The 22,953-nt window shown below is 40.7% G+C and overlaps 2 protein-coding genes across 4 annotated transcripts in view; one reads left to right on the top strand and one right to left on the bottom strand.

The window, feature by feature from the left end:
* The window catches only part of NUP88 (nucleoporin 88), a 36,931-nt gene extending 17,471 nt beyond the window's left edge, over window positions 1–19,460 (top strand). For both annotated transcript variants that reach the window (XM_066262838.1, XM_066262839.1), the window contains exons 6-17: window positions 1,742–1,928; window positions 2,389–2,536; window positions 8,557–8,655; window positions 10,986–11,076; window positions 13,560–13,661; window positions 15,445–15,603; window positions 16,206–16,331; window positions 16,435–16,500; window positions 16,630–16,710; window positions 17,014–17,140; window positions 17,503–17,621; window positions 19,235–19,460. In XM_066262838.1, the coding sequence (XP_066118935.1) occupies window positions 1,742–1,928; window positions 2,389–2,536; window positions 8,557–8,655; window positions 10,986–11,076; window positions 13,560–13,661; window positions 15,445–15,603; window positions 16,206–16,331; window positions 16,435–16,500; window positions 16,630–16,710; window positions 17,014–17,140; window positions 17,503–17,621; window positions 19,235–19,298 (1,369 nt within the window). In that variant the 3' untranslated portion in view covers window positions 19,299–19,460. The remainder of the gene's footprint in view (window positions 1–1,741; window positions 1,929–2,388; window positions 2,537–8,556; window positions 8,656–10,985; window positions 11,077–13,559; window positions 13,662–15,444; window positions 15,604–16,205; window positions 16,332–16,434; window positions 16,501–16,629; window positions 16,711–17,013; window positions 17,141–17,502; window positions 17,622–19,234) is intronic.
* Window positions 19,461–19,663: 203 nt separating this feature from the next.
* The window catches only part of RABEP1 (rabaptin, RAB GTPase binding effector protein 1), a 90,511-nt gene continuing 87,221 nt past the window's right edge, over window positions 19,664–22,953 (bottom strand). For both annotated transcript variants that reach the window (XM_066262844.1, XM_066262843.1), the window contains exon 18: window positions 19,664–22,307. In XM_066262844.1, coding sequence (XP_066118941.1) covers window positions 22,206–22,307 — 102 coding nt within the window. In that variant the 3' untranslated portion in view covers window positions 19,664–22,205. The remainder of the gene's footprint in view (window positions 22,308–22,953) is intronic.

Below are 22,953 nucleotides of genomic sequence, written 5' to 3' on the forward strand. Positions count from 1 at the left end.
ATCTCTTTCGGGAGACCCTGTGTAACATTATTACTTTCCTTTACCCTTCCTCCCTCCACCTCTTGGTCCTCATTGTCCATGCTGATCTACCTAGTAACCGTAGCCCCAAACCTGAAAGTCATCTGCATTGTCTTACATCCAGTCTGGTCCCCAAATTCTATTGATTTTTACCATGACCTTTTTATTTTTTTAAGATTGTGTTGATTTTAGAGAGAGGAGAAAGAGAGAAATAAGGGGGCAGGAGCAGAAAACATCAACTTGTAGCAGTTGTATCTCATATGTGCCTTGACCAGACAATCTTGGGGCTTCGAACCAACGACCTCAGGATTCCAGGTCAACACTTTATCCACTGTGCCACCACAGGCCAGGCAAAAATTTCTTGAATGTATTTATTTTTCTCTCTATTCCCTTGTCCTTGCTTCAGACTTTCATTATCTCCCTCGATCACTCTTAAATAGTTTCCCTGAAACCGTTTTAGTCCTCTCATGTCATTCCCCTCACTACTGCTCACTACCAGATGAATCTTAGTAAAGTAAAGCTCCATCACTCTTGATTTAAATCTCCAATGACATACTGTCACCCTGCAGATAGACTCTGAGCACTTTTTTTTTTTTACAGAGACAGCGAGAGTCAGAGAGAGGAATAGATAGGGACAGACAGACAGGAACAGAGAGAGAGGAGAAGTATCAATCATCAGTTTTTTTCATTGTGGCACTTTAGTTGTTCATTGATTGCTTTCTCATATGTGCCTTGACCGTGAGGCTACAGCAGACCTAGTAACCCATTGCTCAAGCCAGCAACCTTGGGTCCAAGCTGGTGAGCTTTGCTCAAACCAGATGAGCCCGTGCTCAAGCTGGCGACCTCGGGGTCTCGAACCTGGGTCCTCTGCATCACAGTCTGACGCTGTATCCACTGCGCCACCGCCTGGGCTAGACTCTAGCACTTTGACATGGCATGTGGGATCATCTGCTTTGTAATCCAGCCCTGAATATCTGCCTCACTATCTGTTACCTTAGACTTTGTCCTTCACCTCCTATCATGCTAAGCTAAGTTTCCTTCTTGTTAATTCCTTGTCTTTCATGCCTCCAGAACTTTACATATTCTTCTTCCTAGCTTGGGATATTTACCACCTCTTCCCAGAACATACTCTTCCTCCATTGATCTTATTTGTTTTTGATGCCTCTCTTACACACTTCACTTTTTTGTATCCTTCTATCTGTAAAGCCTTGCATTGTTGCACTTACCACATGGTATAGTAATTCTGGTTAAATGTCTGCTTCCCCAGCTAAACTTATCAGTTTCATGGGGCTGTCATCTAGTTCTTGATAAATGTGTTTGCCTAACTCAATAAAATATGTAGGTCTGGAGCCCTGAAGATAAGCTATATTTCAGAAGAAAAAATTGGAGAGTTATCAGAATATAGGTTGTAGTTAAAACCAGCCATGGGCCTGACCTGTGGTGGCACAGTGGGATAAAGCGTCAACCTGGAACACTGAGGTTGCCAGTTCGAAACCTTGGGCTTGCCTGGTCAAGGCACATATGGGAGTTGATGCTTCCTGCTCCTCCCCCTTCTCTCTCTCTCTCCCCTCTCTCTAAAAATCAATAAATAAAATATTTCAATAAATAAATAAATAAAACCAGCCATGGCTTAATATGCTGTCATATAAGTGTATTTTGAAAAGAGAAAAGGATATATAGCACCAATATTTTTTCATCCAAATATCTTTTACTCTTTCTTTAGCCCTGGGAATATCGGGAAGCTGTTAGGTCCATTGCCCATGCATCCTGCAGCTGAAGATAACTATGGTTATGATGCCTGTGCTATACTCTGCTTACCCTGTGTCCCCAACATCTTAGTAATTGCAACTGAATCAGGAATGTTGTATCACTGTGTTGTGCTGGAAGGCGAAGAAGAAGATGACCAAACTGTAAGTTAGGCCAGCATATGTATATTTGTATCTCCAACACCTAGTATACTTCTTGTACCAAAATAAATGTTTAATATATATGAGGGATTTGTTTATATCTGACACTTCTAAATATTTTAGAAATTAAACACTTAAAATTAATTGAAACCCGCTTAAAAATTTAAATGAGAAGAAGTTAGACTGTCCCCAAGAAGTTAGATGATCCATTTGGCAATCATCTGTGACAGAAGTAAAGAACCTTTGAATCACTTTAATTCACTCTTCTCTAAACTTGTTTATTCATATCTTCCTAAAGAAAAGAGACTTTCATTTTTTCTTTGAAGATAACAAGGCACTGTCAGAATAAGAGGGTAGACTTAAAAATTTTAAAATACTGTTTGATCCAGCTTTTTGCTTGTTTTTTATTGTGTCCATTTTCAAGTAAACATGAAACACTAAAATTGTGCTTTTTTTTTTACAGTCAGAGAAGTCCTGGGATTCCAGGGCGGACCTCATTCCTTCTCTGTACGTGTTTGAGTGTGTTGAGTTGGAGCTTGCCCTGAAACTGGCATCAGGAGAGGATGATCCTTTTGATTCTGACTTTTCTTGTCCAATCAAACTTCATAGAGGTAAGTGATAAAATATTTTTTCAATTACAGTTGACATTTAATATTATTTTATATTAGTTTTAGGTATACAACATAGGTTTAGACTTTTATATAATTTACAAAATGTCCCTCCCCCCCGATAATTCTGGTACCCAGTTGGCACATAGTTGTTATAATATCATTGATTACTTTCCCTGTGCTGTACTTTACATCCCCATGACTGTTCTGTAACTACCTATCTGTACTTCCCAATCCCATCACCTTTTTCACCTTGTCCCTCAACCACCCTCTCGGGCAACCATCAATCTGTTCTCTGTATCTGAGTTTCTGTTTTGTTTGTTCTTTTGATTTCACATATAAGTGAAATCATATGGTATTTGTCTTTCTCTGACTTACTTCAGTTAGCATAATACCTTCTAGGTTGTTCATGTCAAATAGTGAGATTTCATTCTTTTTTATGGCCGAGTAATATTGCATTGTATATATGTACATCTTCTTTATCCAATCATCTATTGATGGATACTTGGGTTGCTTCTGTATCTTGGCTATTGTAAGTAATGCTGCAATGAACATAGGGTACATGTATCTTTTTGAATTAGTATTTTGAGTTTTCACTAACTTTATTTCTTTTATTCCATTGTATTTATACTAAAACTACCACAGACTGTTCCTGTGTAATTTATTTGTTCTGTGGTTCCAGCCTTTAAAATTTGACTGGCTTTTTTTTGGCTTTTTAGTAATACATTACACTTTAGGTCCAAGAAAGACTGAGCGAATTTCCAAAATTTTAAGATATTAGTCTTTAGTCTGGATCTACCCACATTTATAATAGTGAATTTTTCCTGGTTCAGTCAAAAGTAGATTTCATGATTCATATACTTAAAGATATACAAACTTTAATAAACTTTAAAAATCAAATTATATACTGATATTAAGATATCTCTTTAAAATATCTTCTAAAAAAAAACAACACTTGTTATTAAACAGACCCAGATTGAATGTTATTCTTTTTATCTTTTTTTGTTTGTTTGTTTTAACCTTCCTGGGTTGGTTCCAGATCCTTATGGCAACAACTTGCCTGTGTTCATCTAGGGAACTCTTGGATAAAACAGATGAGACAATTAAAGAATGTGTTGTTTAGACCTGCCGGATAGTTTGGTTTGTTATAACATTATCCCGGAGCACAGAGTTGCTGGTTCGATCCCTAATCAGGGCCCATACAGGAACAACTCAATGTTCCTGTCTCTCTCTCTCTCCCTCTTCCTCTCTTGCTGAAATTTAAAAAAAAAAAAAAAAAAAAAAAATTTAAATGTGGCTGCATAGGAGTGTGTGAGTAGGAGTCTAGAGCAGTGGTCCCCAACCCCCAGGCCGTGGACCAGTACCGGTCTGTGGGCCATTTGGTACCGGTCTGCAGAGAAAGAATAAATAACTTACATTATTTCCGTTTTATTTATATTTAAGTCTGAACAATGTTTTATTTTTAAAAAATGACCAGATTCCCTCTGTTACATCCGTCTAAGACGCACTCTTGACGCTTGTCTCGGTCATGTGATACATTTATCTGTCCCACCCTAAAGGCCGGTCTGTGAAAATATTTTCTGACATTAAACTGGTCCGTGGCCCAAAAAAGGTTGGGGACCACTGGTCTAGAGTGTCCTAGGTTTTAGTTACATCTTGAACTTTATTTTATTTTATTTTTTTTTAAGGAAGTTTTTTTTTTTTAATTTTTATTTTATTTATTCTTTTTTTTTTTTTTTAGAGAGGAGAGAGAGAGACAGAGGAGAGAGAGACAGAGAGAGAGAGAAGGGGGGAGGAGCTGGAAGCATCAACTCCCATATGTGCCTTGACCAGGCAAGTCCAGGGTTTTGAACCGGCGACCTCAGCATTTCCAGGTTGACACTTTATCCACTGCACCACCACAGGTCAGGCTGAACTTTATTTTTTTAATTGATTTTAGAGAGAGAGGAAGTGGGGAGAGAGAGAGAGAGAGAGAGAGATGGAGAGAGAAACATCAATTTGTTGTGCCACTTATTTATGCGTTTATTGGTTTATTCTTGCATGTGCCCTGAAGAGGAGATCGAACCTTCAACCTTGGCTTTTATTAGAATGAGGCTTTAATCAAACTGAGCTAACTGGCCAGGACTGTAGTATTGGGCTTTTTCACCCTCTCTGGTCTTCAGTTTTTTGTTTTTTTTTTTTTTTTTTTTTACACAGACAGAGAGAAAGTCAGAGAGAGGGATAGACAGGGACAGACAGACAGGAACAGAGAGATGAGAAGCATCACTCACATCAATCATTAGTTTTTCGTTGTGCATTGCGACACCTTAGTTGTTCATTGATTGCTTTCTTTTTTTTTTTTTTTTTTTAACAGAGGCAGAGATAGATAGGGACCAACAGACAGGAACGGAGAGAGATGAGAAGCATCAATCATTAGTTTTTCATTGCGCGTTGCAACTTCTTAGTTGTTCATTGATTGCTTTCTCATATGTGCCTTGACCGCGGGCCTTCAGCAGACCGAGTAACTCCTTGCTCGAGCCAGCGACCTCGGGTCCAAGCTGGTGAGCTTTTGCTCAAACCAGATGAGCCCGCACTCAAGCTGGTGACCTTGGGGTCTCGAACCTGGGTCCTCGGCATCCCAGTCCAATGCTCTATCCACTGCGCCACCTCCTGGTCAGGCTGGTCTTTAGTTTTCTCATCTGAAAAGAATAGGGCTAACATTAGTTGATCTTTAACATTCTTTCTAACACAAATATTCTGTAATTTTATTTGTCCCTCCTTCCTTTCTCAGAATCTTCTCTAGGATCTTGTCTTCTCTGTGAAAAATGAGGAACAAAAGCTTCCTCAGTGTGGAATAATTGGGTGTAGCTTTCATAGTTTTCTCCTGTTCGTTACAGAGAGAGGGAGATCAGTCTTGTAGCAGCCTGACTTAATCTGCTTCCAGTCCCACTAACCAGTTTGCATAGGTTTGGTCATAATGACTTTGACTTTGTACTAACATATAGCCAAACCATTTAAGGGTATAGAGTTCTTATATAATAAACCAGCAAAGAGAACTCATTTGACATGTCTAATTAAATAGTATCTGGAGAGAGATCATCTAAATTTTAAGTTTTGGAACTTTGATTTATCGATGAGGAAATTAAGGCCTATAAGGTAAAGTAATGTAAAGTAAATGGTTTCCTTATGAAGATACAGGAGTGGGCAAAAGTAGGTTTATAGTTGTGTATATGCAAAACAATTATTCTGTATTTATTATTTTCTAGACACACCTGTAAACCTACTTTTGCCCACCCCTATATATCTTATGTTTTATTTACTGATTTTAGAGAGAGAGGAGGGCAAGATAGAGAAAGGCAGGGGTGTAGGAAGAGCAGGAAGCATCAACTCACAGTTGCTTCTTGTACGTGCCTTGATGAGGCAAGCCAGGGGTTTCAAACCAGCGACCCAGTGTTCCATGTCGACACTTTCTCCACTCCCCACCGCAAGTCAGGCTATCTTGGCTCTTCTCATAAGAGTTAACATTTACATATGTGAAATTAATAAATTCTTGACTTGTTCATATGTGTAAGTAAGGCATAATTGCAGTCACTGAAATATTCCCATATTTTCAGTGACATAAGTGAAATAATGGGGGGTTTATAGCAAATTTTCTACTTCAATTACTACTGTTGCCTTTTTTCATAACAGATTTCTGTTACATCACAGTATTATAATTTTTCTGACTTCAGCGCCACAGACACATTTTGAAATGCTATTTTAAATAATTGTAGACCTGATGATAATGATTTGAGCTTTAAATTAAGTCTCAGGTGGGGGCAAATGAAAAGAAGCTTTTCAGTATTTTATTGTTCAGTAAGAGGATTGCCCTAGACCAGGAATTTTTTTTTTAATTTTTATTTATTTTATTTATTTTTTACAGAGACAGAGAGTGAGTCAGAGAGAGGGATAGACAGGAACAGAGAGAGATGAGAAGCATCAGTCATTAGTTTTTCATTGCGTGTTGCAATACCTTAGTTGTTCATTGATTGCTTTCTCATATGTGCCTTGACTGTGGGCCTTCAGCAGACCGAGTAACCCCTTGCTGGAGCCAGCTACCTTGGATCCAAGCTGGTGAGCTTTTGCTCAAACCAGATGAGCCCGCGCTCAAGCTGGCGACCTCAGGGTCTCGAACCTGGATCCTCTGCATCCCAGTCCGACGCTCTATCCACTGCGCCACCGCCTGGTCAGGCTAGACCAGGAATTTTTAAACTTCGTACAGCACAATGCTTTCTTCAGAGGTATTATGCAGAACCCTCACATATAAAACAGATAAAAACAATATAGCATCCACATTATAACATTTATTTACTATAAAGTCAACAGTAAAAAAGTGAGGCTGTTAGCCTGACCTGTGGTGGCACAGTGGGATAGGGCGTACACCAGGAACACGGAGGTCATCTGTTCGAAACCCTGAGCTTACCCAGTCAAGGCACATACGGGAGTTGATGCTTCCTGCTCCTCCCCCTTCTCTCTCTCTTTCTCCCTCTTTTCCTCTCTCTCTCTCTCTCTCTCTCTCTCACTCTCCTCTGAAAAAAAAGTTGAATAAAATCTTTAAAAAAATTATTTTTTAAAAAAAGTGAGGCTATTAAATAAAAGAAAATTTTAATTTAGGGGCCTATAGATGACAATTACAATCTTAAATCACCTTTAGTGCATTCTTATTTCTATCTTGTTTTAATTGTCTCATGTTATTTTTAAAACATTGAGTCACAAAAGTAAATATTTATAAATAATCATAAGGATTTAAGAGCTCATTTTTTAGTGTTAGGATAGTCTTATTGATACTAGGGCTCAAAAGAAGTATAGAAAATTTTATTAAATTTATGTAACAACTGCTCATATTTCTTAGTATAAATATAGATGATTGCCAAACAAAAATTATATTCAGAACTATCTGTTAGTCAAATTATCAAGACAACTAAAACTTGACATTTCGTTCCTGACTTACTATACTGGGACAGCACTAGTTATCAACCAGTTGTTCTGAAGTCTTCAGGGCGTCTGTGCAGTAGGCGTGCACTTGCTTTAGCAATTCCACGAAGGTGTGTGCAAGCGTAGGTTTTCTACAGAGCCCCAACCTTTCTAAGTCACCATTTTATTTTGAAGAACTATAAGTAAATGCACAGAAGTGGACAGAAAGGCACAAATGAGTTACCTGGCAGGAAGGGTTTATGTTTTGGTGAACTCTATTGTGTTAATATTTTTAAATGACATATTTCAATTGTGTTTCTGCATTATACTTTAAAAAATACTGAAAATATAAGGTCTACCGGAAAGTTCTGTCCGTTTCTATCACAACAAGTTTCGACACATAAGCACATGTTTATTTGGCGCATGTGTGCCTCTATTTTTATCACTTAATGTATACATACTGACGTAGCAAATTAACTAAAACAAAGTTGATTCACGTTAGTCTTATGTGTGAAGCGATAGTGTACCCATGGCTACTGATAAAGTTCATTTATGCCACTGTAATTTTTACAAATTTCAACAAGGAAGAAATGCTACAGAAGCATGTCTGTCGCATCCACCATATTCCCCGGACTTAGCACCCTCCGACTATCATTTGTTTTTGTCCTTAAAAAATTTTTTGAAGGGCAAAAAATTCAAAAATGAAGAAGATATCAAACAAGCACTGGTTCAGTTTTTCACATCAAAAAATAAAACATTTTTCAAAAATGGGATATACAAATTGCCCTCACACTGGCAAGAAATCATTAATAATAATGGCAGTTATATTATTTAATAAAGTTTATTGACGGTAAGAAAAATTTGTATTTTGTTTTATTCAAAAAATGGGCAGAACTTTCTGGTAGACCTTATATATTTGAAAGTTGAATTCTAATTTTAATATTCCAAAAATGCTTAATGTAGTGCCATAATATGAATGTCATGTAGATCTTCTCTCACTTTCATCAAAAACTGTGTTTTGGGGGCTGCTGAACTGAATTGTTTTAGTTTTCCAATGGCTTTCTTTATATCATTACTGATTCCATTTGCAGATCCCAAGTGTCCCTCAAGATATCACTGTACTCATGAAGCTGGTGTACACAGTGTTGGGCTAACTTGGATTCATAAACTTCATAAATTTCTTGGATCAGGTGAGTTTACTGTGCTTTTCTTTTTCTTTTTTTTTTCAAATGAGAGGAGGAGAGATAGAGAGATAGACTCTTACATGTGCTCCAACTGGAATCCATTCAGCAACCCCCATCTGGGCCCATGTTCACAACCAAGCTATTTTTAGCACTTGAGGGGGAGGCTCTGCAGAGCCATCCTCAGTGCCCAGGGCCAACGTGCTTGAGTCAGTCAAGCCATGACTGTGGGAGGGGGAGAGAGACAGACAGACAGAAGGAGTGAGGAGGAGAAGCATATGGTTACTTCTCCTATGTACCCTGACCAGGAATTGAACCCAGGACTTCCACACACTGTGTCGACACCTTACCACTGAGCCAACCGATCAGGGCCTTCTGTGCTTTTCATTATATTTTACAGATTCTATCAAAAAGTACTTTGGAATAAAAAAATAATTTTGGAATAGAAAATCAGTGAAACCTTTAGCTAAACTGACCAAAAATAAAAAGAGAGAAGACCAACCTGACCAGGTGGTGGCGCAGTGGAGTGTCAGACTGAGATGCGGAAGACCCAGGTTCGAGACCCCGAGGTCGCCAGCTTGAGCACAGGCTCATCTGGCTTGAGCAAAAAGCTCACCAGCTTGAGCCCAAGGTTGCTGGCTCAAGCAAGGGGTTACTTAGTCTGCTGAAGGCCTGCGGTTAAGGCACATATGAGAAAGCAATCAGTGAACAAATAAGGTGTCGCAACAAAAAACTGATGATTGATGCTTCTCTTCTCTCTCCATTCCTGTCTGTCTGTCCCTATCTATCCCTCTCTCTGACTCTCTGTCCCTGTAAAAAAAAAAAAAAATAATAATTTTTTTAAAAAAAGGAGGGAAGACCCAAAAGAGGGGCTACTACTACTGATTTGACAGAAATAAAAAGATATAATGGAATACCATGAACAACTATATGCCAATTAGATAACCTAGGTGAATTGGACAAATTTCTAGAAAGACATAGGCTATTAAAACTGACTCAGCAGGGGTGGGGGAGGAACACTAGAACCTAGAACCTATGTAAACACAATAAATTAATAAAAAAAAAACTGACTCAAGACGTAGAAAATTTGAATAGACCTATAACAAGTAAAAAGATTGAATTAGTAAACAAAAAACTACCCAAAAAGAGAAGCTCAGGACAACATGGCTTCACATTTAAAGAAATAATATCAATTATTCACAAGCATTTCCAAAAAATAGGAGAGGAAACACTTCCTAACTCCCTCTATGAGATCAATATTACCCTGATACCAAAACCAGAGAAAAATGTCCAGAAAAAGAAAAATACAAATATATCTTGCAAATACAGATGTAAAAAATCCTCAACAAAATATTAGCAAACAAAATCCAGCAACATAAAAAGCATTGTCCACCATGACTAAGTGGGATTTATCCCAGGGAAGTAAGAGTAGTTTAACATCCAGAAGTCAATTAATGTATTATAGCAATAGAAGAAAGGATAAAAATCATATCATCATCTTTATAGACTCAGAAGAAGCATTTAAGAAAATTTAATAGCCTTTCATGTTAAAAACACTAAACAGATGAGTACTAAAAAGGAACTTCCTCAAACTGACAAAGGGCGGCTATGAAGAATCCACAGCTGACACCAGATGTTTCTGTATTACCTTTCTCTTGCAGCTGTTCTAAATCAGGGCAGACTTAGTGGTTTAGAAAATCTTTTTTTTTCTTTCTTTTTTTCTTTATTCATTTTTAGAGAGGAGAGAGAGAGGGAGAGAGAGAGAGAGACAGAGAGAGAGAAGGGGGGAGGAGCTGGAAGCATCAACTCCCATATGTGCCTTGACCAGGCAAGCCCAGGGTTTCGAACCAGCGACCTCAGCATTTCCAGGTCGATGCATTATCCACTGCACCACCACAGGTCAGGCCGGACTTAGTGGTTTAAAACAATACAAATTTATTACCGTAGAGTTCAATAGGGTCTCATTGGCATCAGTGTTCCTTTCTGGAGGTTCTGGGGGGAATCCGTTTCCTAGCCTTTTCCAGCTTCTGTCACTTGCCCTTGCTTGTAGCCTGTTCCTCCCCACCTTCAGAGCCATCAGTGTGTGTGTGTGGGGGGGTGAATTTGAGCCCTTCTCACTATGTGTCACTCTGACCTTGTGCTTTCCTCTTTCACTTTTAAGGAAATTTATGATAACATTAGACCCACCCAAATAATCCAAGATAAACTAGTCTGAGACAAGAACTTAATTGCATTTAACTAACATGGTCAGCATTGTAATTTGGAGACGTGTGTGTGTGTGTGTGTGTGTGTGTGTATCTCAGTTAACTTATATAACATGGTGATACATTCCTCTGTAGATGAAGAAGATAAAGATAGTTTACAGGAACTTGCTACCGAACAGAAATGCTTTGTAGAACACATCCTTTGTACGAAGCCATTGCCATGCAGGTAAGAACTTTCTCTCCTTGCATACACAGATAACAATGGTTTGTTTCAGTAATTCAGATACATGTATGTACAGTACACTCACACGCAGGCTCATCCCTAAGATTATCAGTTCATTAGATACTCATCCAAATCTCTCCCCTGCTTCAAGACCACTCCACATATTGTTTCCTCTGTCTGGAAGGTATTTTCCCAGTCTCAACTCTAGTTTGCTACCTGCACTTAGCTAACTCTAATTATTCTTTCTGATCTTAATTTAATGTCAGTTCTTCAAAAGAGTTCCTTGATTCCCCAGTCTAACTTAGAGTTCTCCTATTATCTGCCCCTTTTCCTTGTAGTACATTGGGATTGCTGTTTGTTTGTTTAATGTCTGTCACCACTGCTAGAATGTTTCATGAGAAGAGAGACAATATCAGTTTCATACTATTTACTGTCCCCTCGTGTCTAAACTTGTCTGAAAGAGTACCTAGTAGTCAGTAAATATTTGATGACTAGAATAAAGGGAGATATTTAGAATGACTCCCAGGTTTCTACCCAGGATAACTGAGTAGATGTGGTACTTTTGAGAAACATGTGCATAGGAGACAGTATATTTGGGAAAACAGAGATGTATTAAAGGGATCGCTTAGATTTTTCTGTTCCTGTAGGACACCCAAGAGGAGGCGTTCAGTTAGGCTGTTGGGTGTGCAGCTCTGGAGTTTTAGTGGTCTGGCTAGGATGGTGTGGATCTGGGAATTGTCAGCCTTGGATCTGTGACTGTGGTGAAGGTGACTCAGGAAAGAGCCTAGAATGAGAGAAGAGACGTTGTGAAGTCTTGAGAATCTGTCTTACAATTGGTGAGTGGAGATAGAGGAGCCCAGCGTAGGAAGGAAACTCAAGTCAGCACAGCCGGAAAAGCAGAAGGAGAACCTGAAGGAAAAGATGTGACGCCAAGGAGGAGGGTGTTCAGAGAGCCGGCCGGGCACAGATGAAATAAGCACGTCAGAGCAGTAGATGTGGTGACGCAGGGGCTTCACTGGTTGTGGGCATGGGAGAGGACAGCACCAGGTTGAAAAGTCAATGGGGAAAGTAGGTAATAAAATTCCACTTGTGTACATTTTTTAAAAACAGGTAAAATTAAACAATATCGCATAGGAATGAATATGTAGGTAGGAAGACTAGGAAGCAAAGCAAGAACCTGAGTATCATGAAAGTCAGAATAGTGAAGGCTCGTCTAAGGAGTGGAAGGCTGTAAACAGGGCGGGTCATGTGGGAGGTCTGAGGCCACTGCAGGGTTCTGATTGTGGATCTGGATAATGGTTACAGAGTGGACATGCATTCTTCTGTGTGTAGACTTCATAGTGAAAACATAAAGTAAAAAACTCTCAGACTCCCCTTATAGGTTACACAATAAAGACTGCTGATGCAAAAGAGAAGGGAAGAAAATCTAGGTTAGAGGGAACGTGAAATTATAGTGCAAAGTGTTTTGAATTGAAGAAGCATGAGCATGTTTGTTTAGAAGCTGAGGGTAAATTAGTGGGGAGATTTCTCTCAGAAAAGCTAAGTTGATGGAGCAGCCCTCAGAAGAGGTGAGGGGAATGGCGTTGTCAGTCCAGGACTGGAAATGTGCTGTGGAGGGTGGGGTGAGCCTCGGGGCAGGTGGAGGGCGTGTTGGAAGGAAAGACATTTTTTATCTGAGGTGCACTGTTTTCAGTTTCTTCAGTGACGTAGGAACCAAGATTAAGAGGGAGATACAAGCTGCACGGTAAATTACGGCCTGCGACATCGATGTTGGGCTGCATGTGAGAAAGACATTGGTTCTATTCAGTCAGTAGTTTTTGGGCACTTAATCTGGGTTGGGCGTGGGCGAGGCATACACAGATAGCTGGGGTTTCTGTGCAAGTCAGAGAGAAAGACACAGGAAGAATTAACTTCAGCCTACCAGGGAGCGGTGCAGTGGACAGAGAGTCAACTTGGGCCACTGATGACTCAGGTTTGAAACCTGCAGGTCACTGGCTTGAGTGTGTAATCATAGACATGACCCCATGGTCACTGGTTTGAGCCCAAGGTCTCTGGCTTGAGCAAGGGGTCACTGGCTTGGCTGGAGTCCCCTGGTCAAGGCACATATGAGAAGCAATCAATGAACAACTAAGGTGCTGCAACTGCGAGTTGATGCTTCTCATCTCTCTCCCTTCTTGTCTCTCTCACTAAAAAAAAATTTTTGTTGTATCATGGCACCTGCTGAGACTACAGTGAGTACCATCAAGCTGTGGGTTCCTGACTGGTAAGTCAAATGGCCTCTGGACTACTAAGTGACAGCTTGTTTCAAACTAGTCTAAGCTGTAAGTTTTACAGGTTTGCAAGTCAGCAGCTTTGAGGGTGCTGCTGCTAATAGCATGTCCAGACAACGGAGAGCCCACACCCATGAACTTCATGTCGTTACTTTTGGATTCTTTGCATTTGCTGTTCTATAACTGAACTGTTGAACTGTGCCTGTGTTTTTCCAGGCAACCAGCTCCAATTCAAGGATTCTGGATTGTCCCTGACATCCTGGGGCCCACGATGATCTGCATCACCAGTACCTACGAATGCCTCATACGGCCTTTATTGTATGTACGGTTTTGTATTCCCCACATTACTTGTTAGTTCTGCAAAATCTGAGCTGGGAAAATTCCCTTAGAAATCAGCCTGAAGATACTTGGATTATGCTCTAGGTGACTTGAGGGTTGGAAAGGTAGATAGGATTTGTTTTAGGAATGATTTCTGGTATCTTCTTCAGCTAGCTAAGAGTCAAGGGCTTTACTTCAGAGTGTGGGGAAGAATACAACAGCTCAACACTGACAGCCATTCATGATGGCCATACTCTGACTGTGCCAGGCGTGGAGGTGCAGCAGTGGCCTGCGTTGTCTCCTAGAATCAGAGTGGCCCGTGAAGACGATGCTGTGGCGCCCACCCTGTAAAAGAGGAAACAGGTCAGGACGTTAAGTAAATGCTGGAGTGACAGGTGGAGCTGGGCCGCAGATACAGGGCTTCCTGACTGTATAGTGCATCCCCACTTCCGCGGGCTCTGTAGGCTCTGGCAGACAGGTACAGAGCTGAACTCGTACTCTTCCTTCTTAAGGGACTCATGTTAAGCTATAAGCACCATTTTTCTTTTCAACAGCCCTGGAATGCCATTCTGAGTTTTATAAATGAAGGAATAGGAGTCCCTCATGGGCCACCAGTGTTGTACAGTGGGCACCCTCTCACTCCCCCACCCCAGTCTCTTGGTGTCATTTTTAGATACTGACCCAGGTCAAAATACTGACATTAATTTACTGTCCTTCAAGGAGTTCTCATACTCTTTGAAGATTGACAAGTCATAATATTTGGAAAGGAAAATAGTTCACTGTCAATTTTGCATTGTGCTAACAGATTAATAACTCTAGCAAGACTAAACAAAAGTAATAGGATCATTAAAAATATTCCTTTTTGCCTTTTGCCTCAAGCATATTTTTTTAAAACTCATCCTACCTTTAGTGAAAATAAGACCTGCTTCAGAATAATAACGCATCTCCAGAGGAAAAGAAAATTCATAAATATTAGTTATCTAGATGCATTCAAATCATGTTTTCTGCTAACTCCCTGAAATATAAGTTATCTATAATGTAATATTGTTTGACAAATTCCCAAATTATCATTGCATTCAAAGTAAGTCACTACCACACCCTCCATGTTTGCCTTCTTTCAAGCTTTCTGAAATTGCCGTTGTACATATTTGTAATATTTGAGTGAATGTAATTGTTAGAAATCAAGTTATATGGAGAGTAGATACTGTATTTATAGTGGTTATCTGGGTGAATATTTGTTTTCATCAAATCTGTACTATACCTAGGAAATTAGTGATTCATTTGTGTTTATGACTTGTAACTGGCTCTCAAGTCCTTGCAAAAAGTCCATAGTGAATTTAGAATTTTGTGATGCTTAATATTTACAAAAAGAATATGAAGTGACAGAGTCTGAAATGCTTTGACAGATGGTAACATTGGTAGAATAAGGGGCTACTTCCCAAGGTGCTGTCTTCAAGGCAGAAAATGCATTATTGAACTCTTATACAAGTAACACTTTATAGTTTCTTCGCTTCGCAAAGTTCTGGACTCATGTAGCTTAAACTTGCCTGTACAGGCAGTCCCCGGGTTACAAACAAGGTAAGTTCTGCAGCTTTGTTCTTAAGTTGAATTTGTATGTTAGTTGGAACAGGTTCATTTACTTATTAAGTGCAACTTAGATGTTTATTTTTACCTTTCTGAGCATATAAACATTTTCAAACTTATCTTGTTCATAACCCAAGGACTGCCTCTAATATGTACAGTAAATGACTCCATGGTAGATTTTATTTTATTTATTTTGCAGAAGCACAGTCCATCCATCTTCTCCTCCCCTGCTTTGTACCCAAGAAGATGTTGAAGTGGCGGAATCTCCCCTCCGAATTCTTGCTGAAACCCCAGATTCCTTTGAAAAGCATATAAGAAGCATCTTGCAACGTAGTGTTGCAAATCCATCATTTTTGAAGTATGTGATTTGGGTTCTGGGTTTTAAAAACTGGTTCCCTTCCGTTTTCACAATTACTATTTGTCCTTTCTGTCCTCAGACATTTATTTCATTTCATGTACTTTTTACTGGGTTGGAGTTGGAAGAAACATAGGGCATATTTAATCAGCTAGTGAATAGGGAGAATAGAGAGGCACTAAAAATGATAAATAGGAGGTATAAAAAGGGGGAAAGGGCCTGACCAAGTGGTGGCGCAGTGGATAGAGCGTTGGACTGGGATGCGGAGGACCCAGGTTCGAAATCCCAAGATTGCCAGCTTGAACATGGGGTCATTGGCTTGAGTGTGGGATTATAGACATGACCCCATGGTTGCTGGCTTGAGCATGGGGTCACTCACATTGCTGTAGCTCCCCTGGTCAAGGCACATATGAGAAAGCAATCAGTGAACAACTAAGGTGCCATAACGAAGAGTTGATGCTTCTCATCTCTCTCCCTTTCTGTCTGTCCATCTTTCTGATTTTCTGTCTCTTAAAAAAAAAGGGAAAAAGGCAGCTATGACTTAAGTCTATTTGTAGTTGTTTTTACTCAGCTAAACAAAGTAATGGCAGAAACATTTTTTTAAGATCATCTGAAAAAGATACGGCCCCTCCCCTGGAAGAATGTCTTCAGCTCATCAGCAGAGCCACCCAGGTGTTCAGAGAGCAGTACATTCTGAAGCAGGACCTGGCGAAGGAGGAGATTCAGCGGAGGTGGGTGGCCTTCTCTCACCTACCATCAGCTCCTGGCTGGTAGCTGACACTTTGAGTGGCTGACACCTGGCTTCCAATTACATTTCAATATTTTGCTTTGAAGGGTCAAATTACTGTGTGACCAAAAGAAGAAACAACTAGAAGATCTCAGTTATTGTCGTGAGGAAAGGTAAGTACCAAAACTAGGGAGGAAAAAACAGTAAGATTGGAACTATATCTCACCCTAAAATGCTGGGCCACATTGGTTGGTTTCAGCATCAAGGTGGACCCCAGGACTCTCGTTTTTTTATGCTATTAGGAAAAGTCTACGGGAAATGGCTGAGCGCTTAGCTGACAAGTACGAGGAAGCCAAGGAAAAGCAAGAAGATATCATGAACAGGTCAGTGGGCTGTACAGCATTCATTTCCCTACTCTGGTACTACTAGTGCTGTTAAGTGCTCAGGTATTAAAAGTGTTAAGGAAAGTGGGCCTAGGGTGCATATTCCCAGGCCTACACAATGGAATTCTTCCCTTCGCTCTTCCGAGCTGTGTGTCCAGAAAGACAGTGGTGTTGTACCTTCCCCTCGCCCACCCCGTGTAGCCTGCTTCAGGCACCATTCATGAATTAGAGCTTTAGGTATAATTGTGTTTCTCCTAAGTAGCAGAGATCTTAAACTGAGATGTTTTCTTACCTCTTCTTAAGGATGAAAAAAGTACTTCACAGTTTTCATTCTCAGCTCCCAGTTCTCTCTGATAGTGAGAGAGACATGAAGAAAGAATTACAGCTGATACCTGATCAACTTAGACATTTGGGAAATGCCATCAAACAGGTAGGAATGGATGCAGGTGGCTACATTTTGTACTTGTGTTTTTTCTGTTGGAAATAATTTTATCAAATGTAAACAGATACTGTGGCCTTGGTGGGTGGTGCAGTGGATAGAGCATTGTCTTGGAGTGCCAAGGTTGCCAGCTTGATCCCAAGGTCACCAGTTCAAGCTCCTGTTAGGGCACATCTGAGAAGCAATCAACAGTTGCACAAATAAGTAGAATAAAGTTGATGCTTCTCTCTCCCCCTTCCTCTCTTTCAGACCCTGTCCCGCTCTCCCTCCCCTCTCTCTAAAAGAAAAATACTATGAAAACTTTTAGCACACCATAGCCAAAACACCTACCTATGTTTTGTTTGATACTTAAGGTTACTATGAAAAAAGACTATCAGCAGCGAAAGATGGAAAAGGTACTTAGTCCTCAGAAACCCACCATTACTCTCAGCGCCTACCAGCGGAAGTGCATCCAGTCCGTCCTGAAGGAGGAGTAAGTAATGTTGCCAGTCAGCTGTTATTTATTTATTTTGTATTTTTCTGAAGTTAGAAATGGGGAGACAGTCAGACAGACTCCCGCATGCGCCCGACCGGGATCCACCCGGCATGCCCACCAGGGGGTGTTGCTCTGTTGCAACCAGAGCCATTCTGGCGCCTGAGGCAGAGGCCATGGAGCCATCGCCAGCGCCCGGGACAACTTTGCTCCAATGGAGCCTTGGCTGCTGGAGGGGAAGAGAGAGACAGAGGAAGGAGAGGAGGAGAGGTGGAGAAGCAGATGGGCGCTTCTTCTGTGTGCCCTGGCCGGTAATCGAACCCAGGACTCCTGCACGCCAGGCCAACGCTCTACCACTGAGCCAACCGGCCAGGGCCCAGTCAGCTGTTATTAAGAGGTAGCTTCCTGGCCCTGTCCAGTTTGCTCAGTGGTAGAGCCGTTGGCCTGGTGTGTGGATGTCCTGGGTTTGATTCTGGGTAGAAGCAACCATCTGCTTCTCCAACGCCCCCCCCCCCCCCCTTCTATTTCTCTCTTCTCCTTGCACAGCCATGGCTCGGTTGGAACAAGTATGTGCTTTATATATAAACTCAAGTTGGTGATTGTATTCATCAAGGGCCTAGACTTTCCATGAACCCTGTTTTCTCCATAGGTGAACAAAATTAAGAGCTGCATTTTTTGCGCACTGAGGATGGCTCCATGGCCTCACTTCAGGCACTAAAATAGCTTGGTTGCTGAGTAATGGGCAGAGTATTAGGGGGGTTTGTCAGGTAGATCCCGGTCGGGGTGCATGCTGGAATCTCCCTCTCTGACTTTCCTCTTCTCACTAATTAAAAAAAAATGGCAGGTAGCTTCCCTTTTAGTAAATATGCCAGAATCAAGCTTTCTCTGCCCAGATAAGATTACTTGGTGTTTGCATGTCAAGTTATTACTGGAATAGGAGTCATACGATAAAGACTTAAGAAATGAATATGGTGGATCAAAGAATGATGACCTACTATAATACGATTTTGTTGTGTGGGCAACCTAGTCATTCCCCAGTGAATATTTCTAGCCTGACCTGTGGTGGCGCAGTGGCTAAAGCGTTGACCTGGAATACCAAGGCTGCCAGTTCTAAACCCTGGGCTTGCCTAGTCAAGACACATATGGGAGTTGATGCTTCCTGCTCCTCCCCCCTTTCTAAAATGAATAAATATTTTTTAAAAATATTGCAATACTGTTTGCAACTGTTAACCTTAGTGAGTAGTAAACATTACTTTCCATCTGAAACCTTAAGCTGTTCATTTTAGCAAAGCACTTCTAATTTCAACATTACTGACTAGTTTAAGTTCTTAAGAGTCAATATTGGCCCTGGCCGGTTGGCTCAGCGGTAGAGCGTCGGCCTAGCGTGCGGAGGACCCGGGTTCGATTCCCGGCCAGGGCACACAGGAGAAGCGCCCATTTGCTTCTCCACCCCTCCGCCGCGCCTTCCTCTCTGTCTCTCTCTTCCCCTCCCGCAGCCAAGGCTCCATTGGAGCAAAAGATGGCCCGGGCGCTGGGGATGGAAAAAAGAGTCAATATTAATGGCTTACTCATTTGTTGTATTCCCAAAAGTGAGTGACTTGATGGTTTTACAGGGGTGAACACATAAGAGAAATGGTGAAGCAACTTAACGATATCCGAAACCATATAAACTTCTGACACCACCAGGACAGACTCACACCTGAAGTTAACACAAGAGAAGGCTTGAACTCATACTGTACAACAGGTGGCAGCATCCCGTTTATAAAGAAGCTTTTGGATAAGCTTTGGTGTGGTTGTTCATCATTTTTTTTATACCTAACTTGTTTTATAATTATTGAATAAATGCTTTTATTTAAAAATTGGAATGTGCTTTATATGTAAACTCAAGTTGGTGATTGTATTCATCAAGGGCCTAGACTTTCCATGAACCCTGTTTTCTCCATAGGTGAACAAGATTAAGAGCTGCATTTTAAAGTACCAGTACCAGAAGGACTCTGGAGAGGGACACAACCTTAGGATTCAAAGGAAAAAGCCACACAGTATACTAGGCAGCAGCTTTTTTAATTTGAACACTTTCTCTTAAGGACACACCGTCAGTACAGTTAACAAACAGTTACATCCAAAATCTGCTTGGAGCCAAGCCCAGGATCCACAGCTGCAAGGCCACTGCTGGCTCACTTCCGCAGGCAGTATGACCATCCAGAGCTGAGTCTGGCTGTGCACTGTGTCCCCATACATGTTACAGAGTGAGAATGAGGTACAAGTGTAGGACCTCAGAGGGAGAAACAAATAACTTCATTTGCAGTGTATGGTTTTGTTCTCAGTTAGCTTTAGGTAATCTTTTTATACCTGCCCATATGAGTCTGAAAGGAAATACCGTACCTGCCTAGCAATGGCCAAGTGACTGCCAATTAAAAGCCACATGGTAAGATAGGTTACAGGTAGGAGGTAAATCATGTTAGACATGCATGAGAAACGTGTGTACAGACTGCATACAAGCATAGGGACATTCATGAAACCCAACTGATCTTTTGTCCAGACAGGCTAAATCCTACTTCTAAATCAGTTTGCCATTTATACAGAAAACCCAGTTTAAAGTGTTTCCTACCAGGACAGTGGCACAATGTTGTTTCATACTAGAAACAGACTGTTAACAAAACCTAAATCTGGTTTTTCTAGGGTATTTTTCTCAACATCGTGGGTTCCAACAGTTTGCATGTGCCACAGTAGAGACCGCCGCCAGTGGTTCCTTAATTGTGATTTATTGGCCCAATACCATTCTCCGGAGAAATACATCTGCAAGATGTCACAGCAGAGCAGTGCCCTGGGAGCTCTAGTGCAGGTTAGGAAGATTATAAATTACCCATCCTGATATAGTGCCAATTTTAATAATCTGAAAGGAATTAGCTCAGGGCTTACTGAAGGAACTAATCTTACACTTACATAATTTAAACTGATTTATATTTTGAAATTAATAGAATTCCCTGTAACTCAATGAGGATATACTTCCTTTATCTAAAACCAAGTAGCACTTTATACAAAGTGACTTTAAACCAATTAAAATAATGTATCATGCATGGCAAGCCTATAGCACTATTTCCATAATTAGTATGTTTTAATTCATAATCATGAATGCAAGACTACAACAATAACCCAAGGAATGAGGTATGTAGTCCTTATCATGTCCCATGGAAGATCAAAGTAAAGATCTTGAGGGCTAGTCCATAATCATTTATAACAAAGACAATTCCCTTTCAACTAAGTTGGTGGTGGCTTTAAATGAGCCAAACAATCTACTTAATCCACTTAATTACCATAGGGCTCCTTCAAATACCCTGCTGTTATATAACACCAATCACAAAAATTATTTGAAAACAATTTTACTTTTGAATCATCTGTATCATAAATTAAGCAATGAAGACTTCCACTGGCTCACACTGCAGCAGGTAAACAGCGGGGAACCCACTCTGCTTTCTCAACACTTCAGACGGCTACGGAACAGCAGCCTATGCACTGAAGCTCTCTACACAGGAAAGCACTTTAACCTCATAGAAACGACAAAGCAGATTTCCAAACTTACGAACATATTAACTGGGTTTTCCCCAACTTCATAAGCATTGTCACATTCCAGGTCTAAATTATAAAAGAGAAATACAAAATTGGTAGCTGTCAAACATAGTTATCACCATTTTTGTATAAGACACTTTTGAAACAGTACTCGGACCCACTGATTCGAGTTGAAAATAAGCAGCAGATTAATAAATTTATACTAAGATGTCAAACATAGCTTGTTTTGTTAGTATTTTTTTCCCATTGATCCAATAACTAAACTCAAAATTTTCAAGAGTAGCTGGTACCAGTTCAGGTTGACCCTGGTACCTGTGGGCCCATGAAACTCATCCAGGGAGCAGAAAAAGTGCTTTGAAACAGTTTCTTGTGCTTTTCCTTTAACCTCCATTTCCAGTACATACAGCCCAGCCAAGCTTTCAAATTCTCACAATTCAGTTCTTGAATTGCTTTTTGCCACATCATGTTTCTCAGGCAAGTTTCAGTAGCATTTAAGGTCCTCCAAAGCAAGATAAAAGTTTTTAAAAAAGGAAAAAGCTCTGAGCTAGGAAATATAGTCACTAGCCAATGGCCTGCTCTCAAACTTCATATTTTAATATAAAATATTCATACAGCATACTACATTAGTCTCACTAGCTGAATACTTCTCTTGATGTACTCTAGATGACAGAAAAGTCTCTTCCCGTATCTATGGACAGGAAACGTAATTCCAGACACTACCGGGAGGTGCTGTAGGGCAGGGAAATGCTGGATAACAGGCGAGGAAACGGCACGCTCTCCACATCTGACCCCACACCCCGGCATCCAGTCTGGGGCTTAGTGTTCCCATTTGAAGAGTTTTTGCTGCAATGAGCCTGCTGTCTGCTGTTCTGTGCTGCAGTCTTCTCCCACTAGAAATAAACATTTCTCCAGACTTCCTTTTTGTGACTTTTTCTTTAGTTAAGAGTTAAATAATTAATGTTGCTCTAAAGATGAGTAAAAACCCAAAGTGCAGGCTAGAGTCCTGCTATGAAGCTGTCATGTCTCGGGGAGCTGGTTAATGTCTGTCAGTTTGGTATCATTCAGAATTGCCCGGACTCTCTCCAAAGAGTCTGCTTGCCGGATCCGTTCCAACTGCACCTGGGGAAACAATATAGTGACATAAGCACGGTGGCTCCCGCCTACATTTTCTGAAGTTTACTTTGATTGGTTTAGCTGAGATGGAGCAATTCCCCAAATCAGCCGAGTAGCAGACCCAGTTAAGGTGCTGGGACTACAGAGGTGAATGAAACACAACTCCTGACTCCTGAGAGCCTACAGTTCAGTTGGCATGGGGGTTGGGGGGGCACCTACAGAGAATTTCAGCACAATACTACTAAATGTCACTAGGCATTCAGTGAGCCTTCTATGAGGAGGACAAAGCTAATCTGGACCTTGAAAGGAGTATGGGCATGATGAGACAACAGTGCTTACCAAAGGGACTACTGTACTGTGGGCAAGGAACTACAAGTAGTTAAAATACATTAGAGCATAAAATATAAAATGTAAGGCAGAGAAGTAAAAAAAATGTAGAGATAGGCCTGGTTGGGAAGTGTCTTACATGATATGATATGCTAAGGACTTTATACCTTACTCTTAAGGACCAACAAGGTATACAGGAAAGGGGCCAAGTCTGAAGTACACATCTGGTTTTTGGCTTGAATGACCAGACAGGTGCTTGGGCTGAGGTAGGGCAGCCATGGTCTCTAACCCTCTAGCTATGTCAGTGATTGAGTCAAGGATGGCA

The sequence above is a fragment of the Saccopteryx bilineata genome, chromosome 2, assembly GCF_036850765.1.
Source record: "Saccopteryx bilineata isolate mSacBil1 chromosome 2, mSacBil1_pri_phased_curated, whole genome shotgun sequence".
Classification (NCBI taxonomy): domain Eukaryota; kingdom Metazoa; phylum Chordata; class Mammalia; order Chiroptera; family Emballonuridae; genus Saccopteryx; species Saccopteryx bilineata.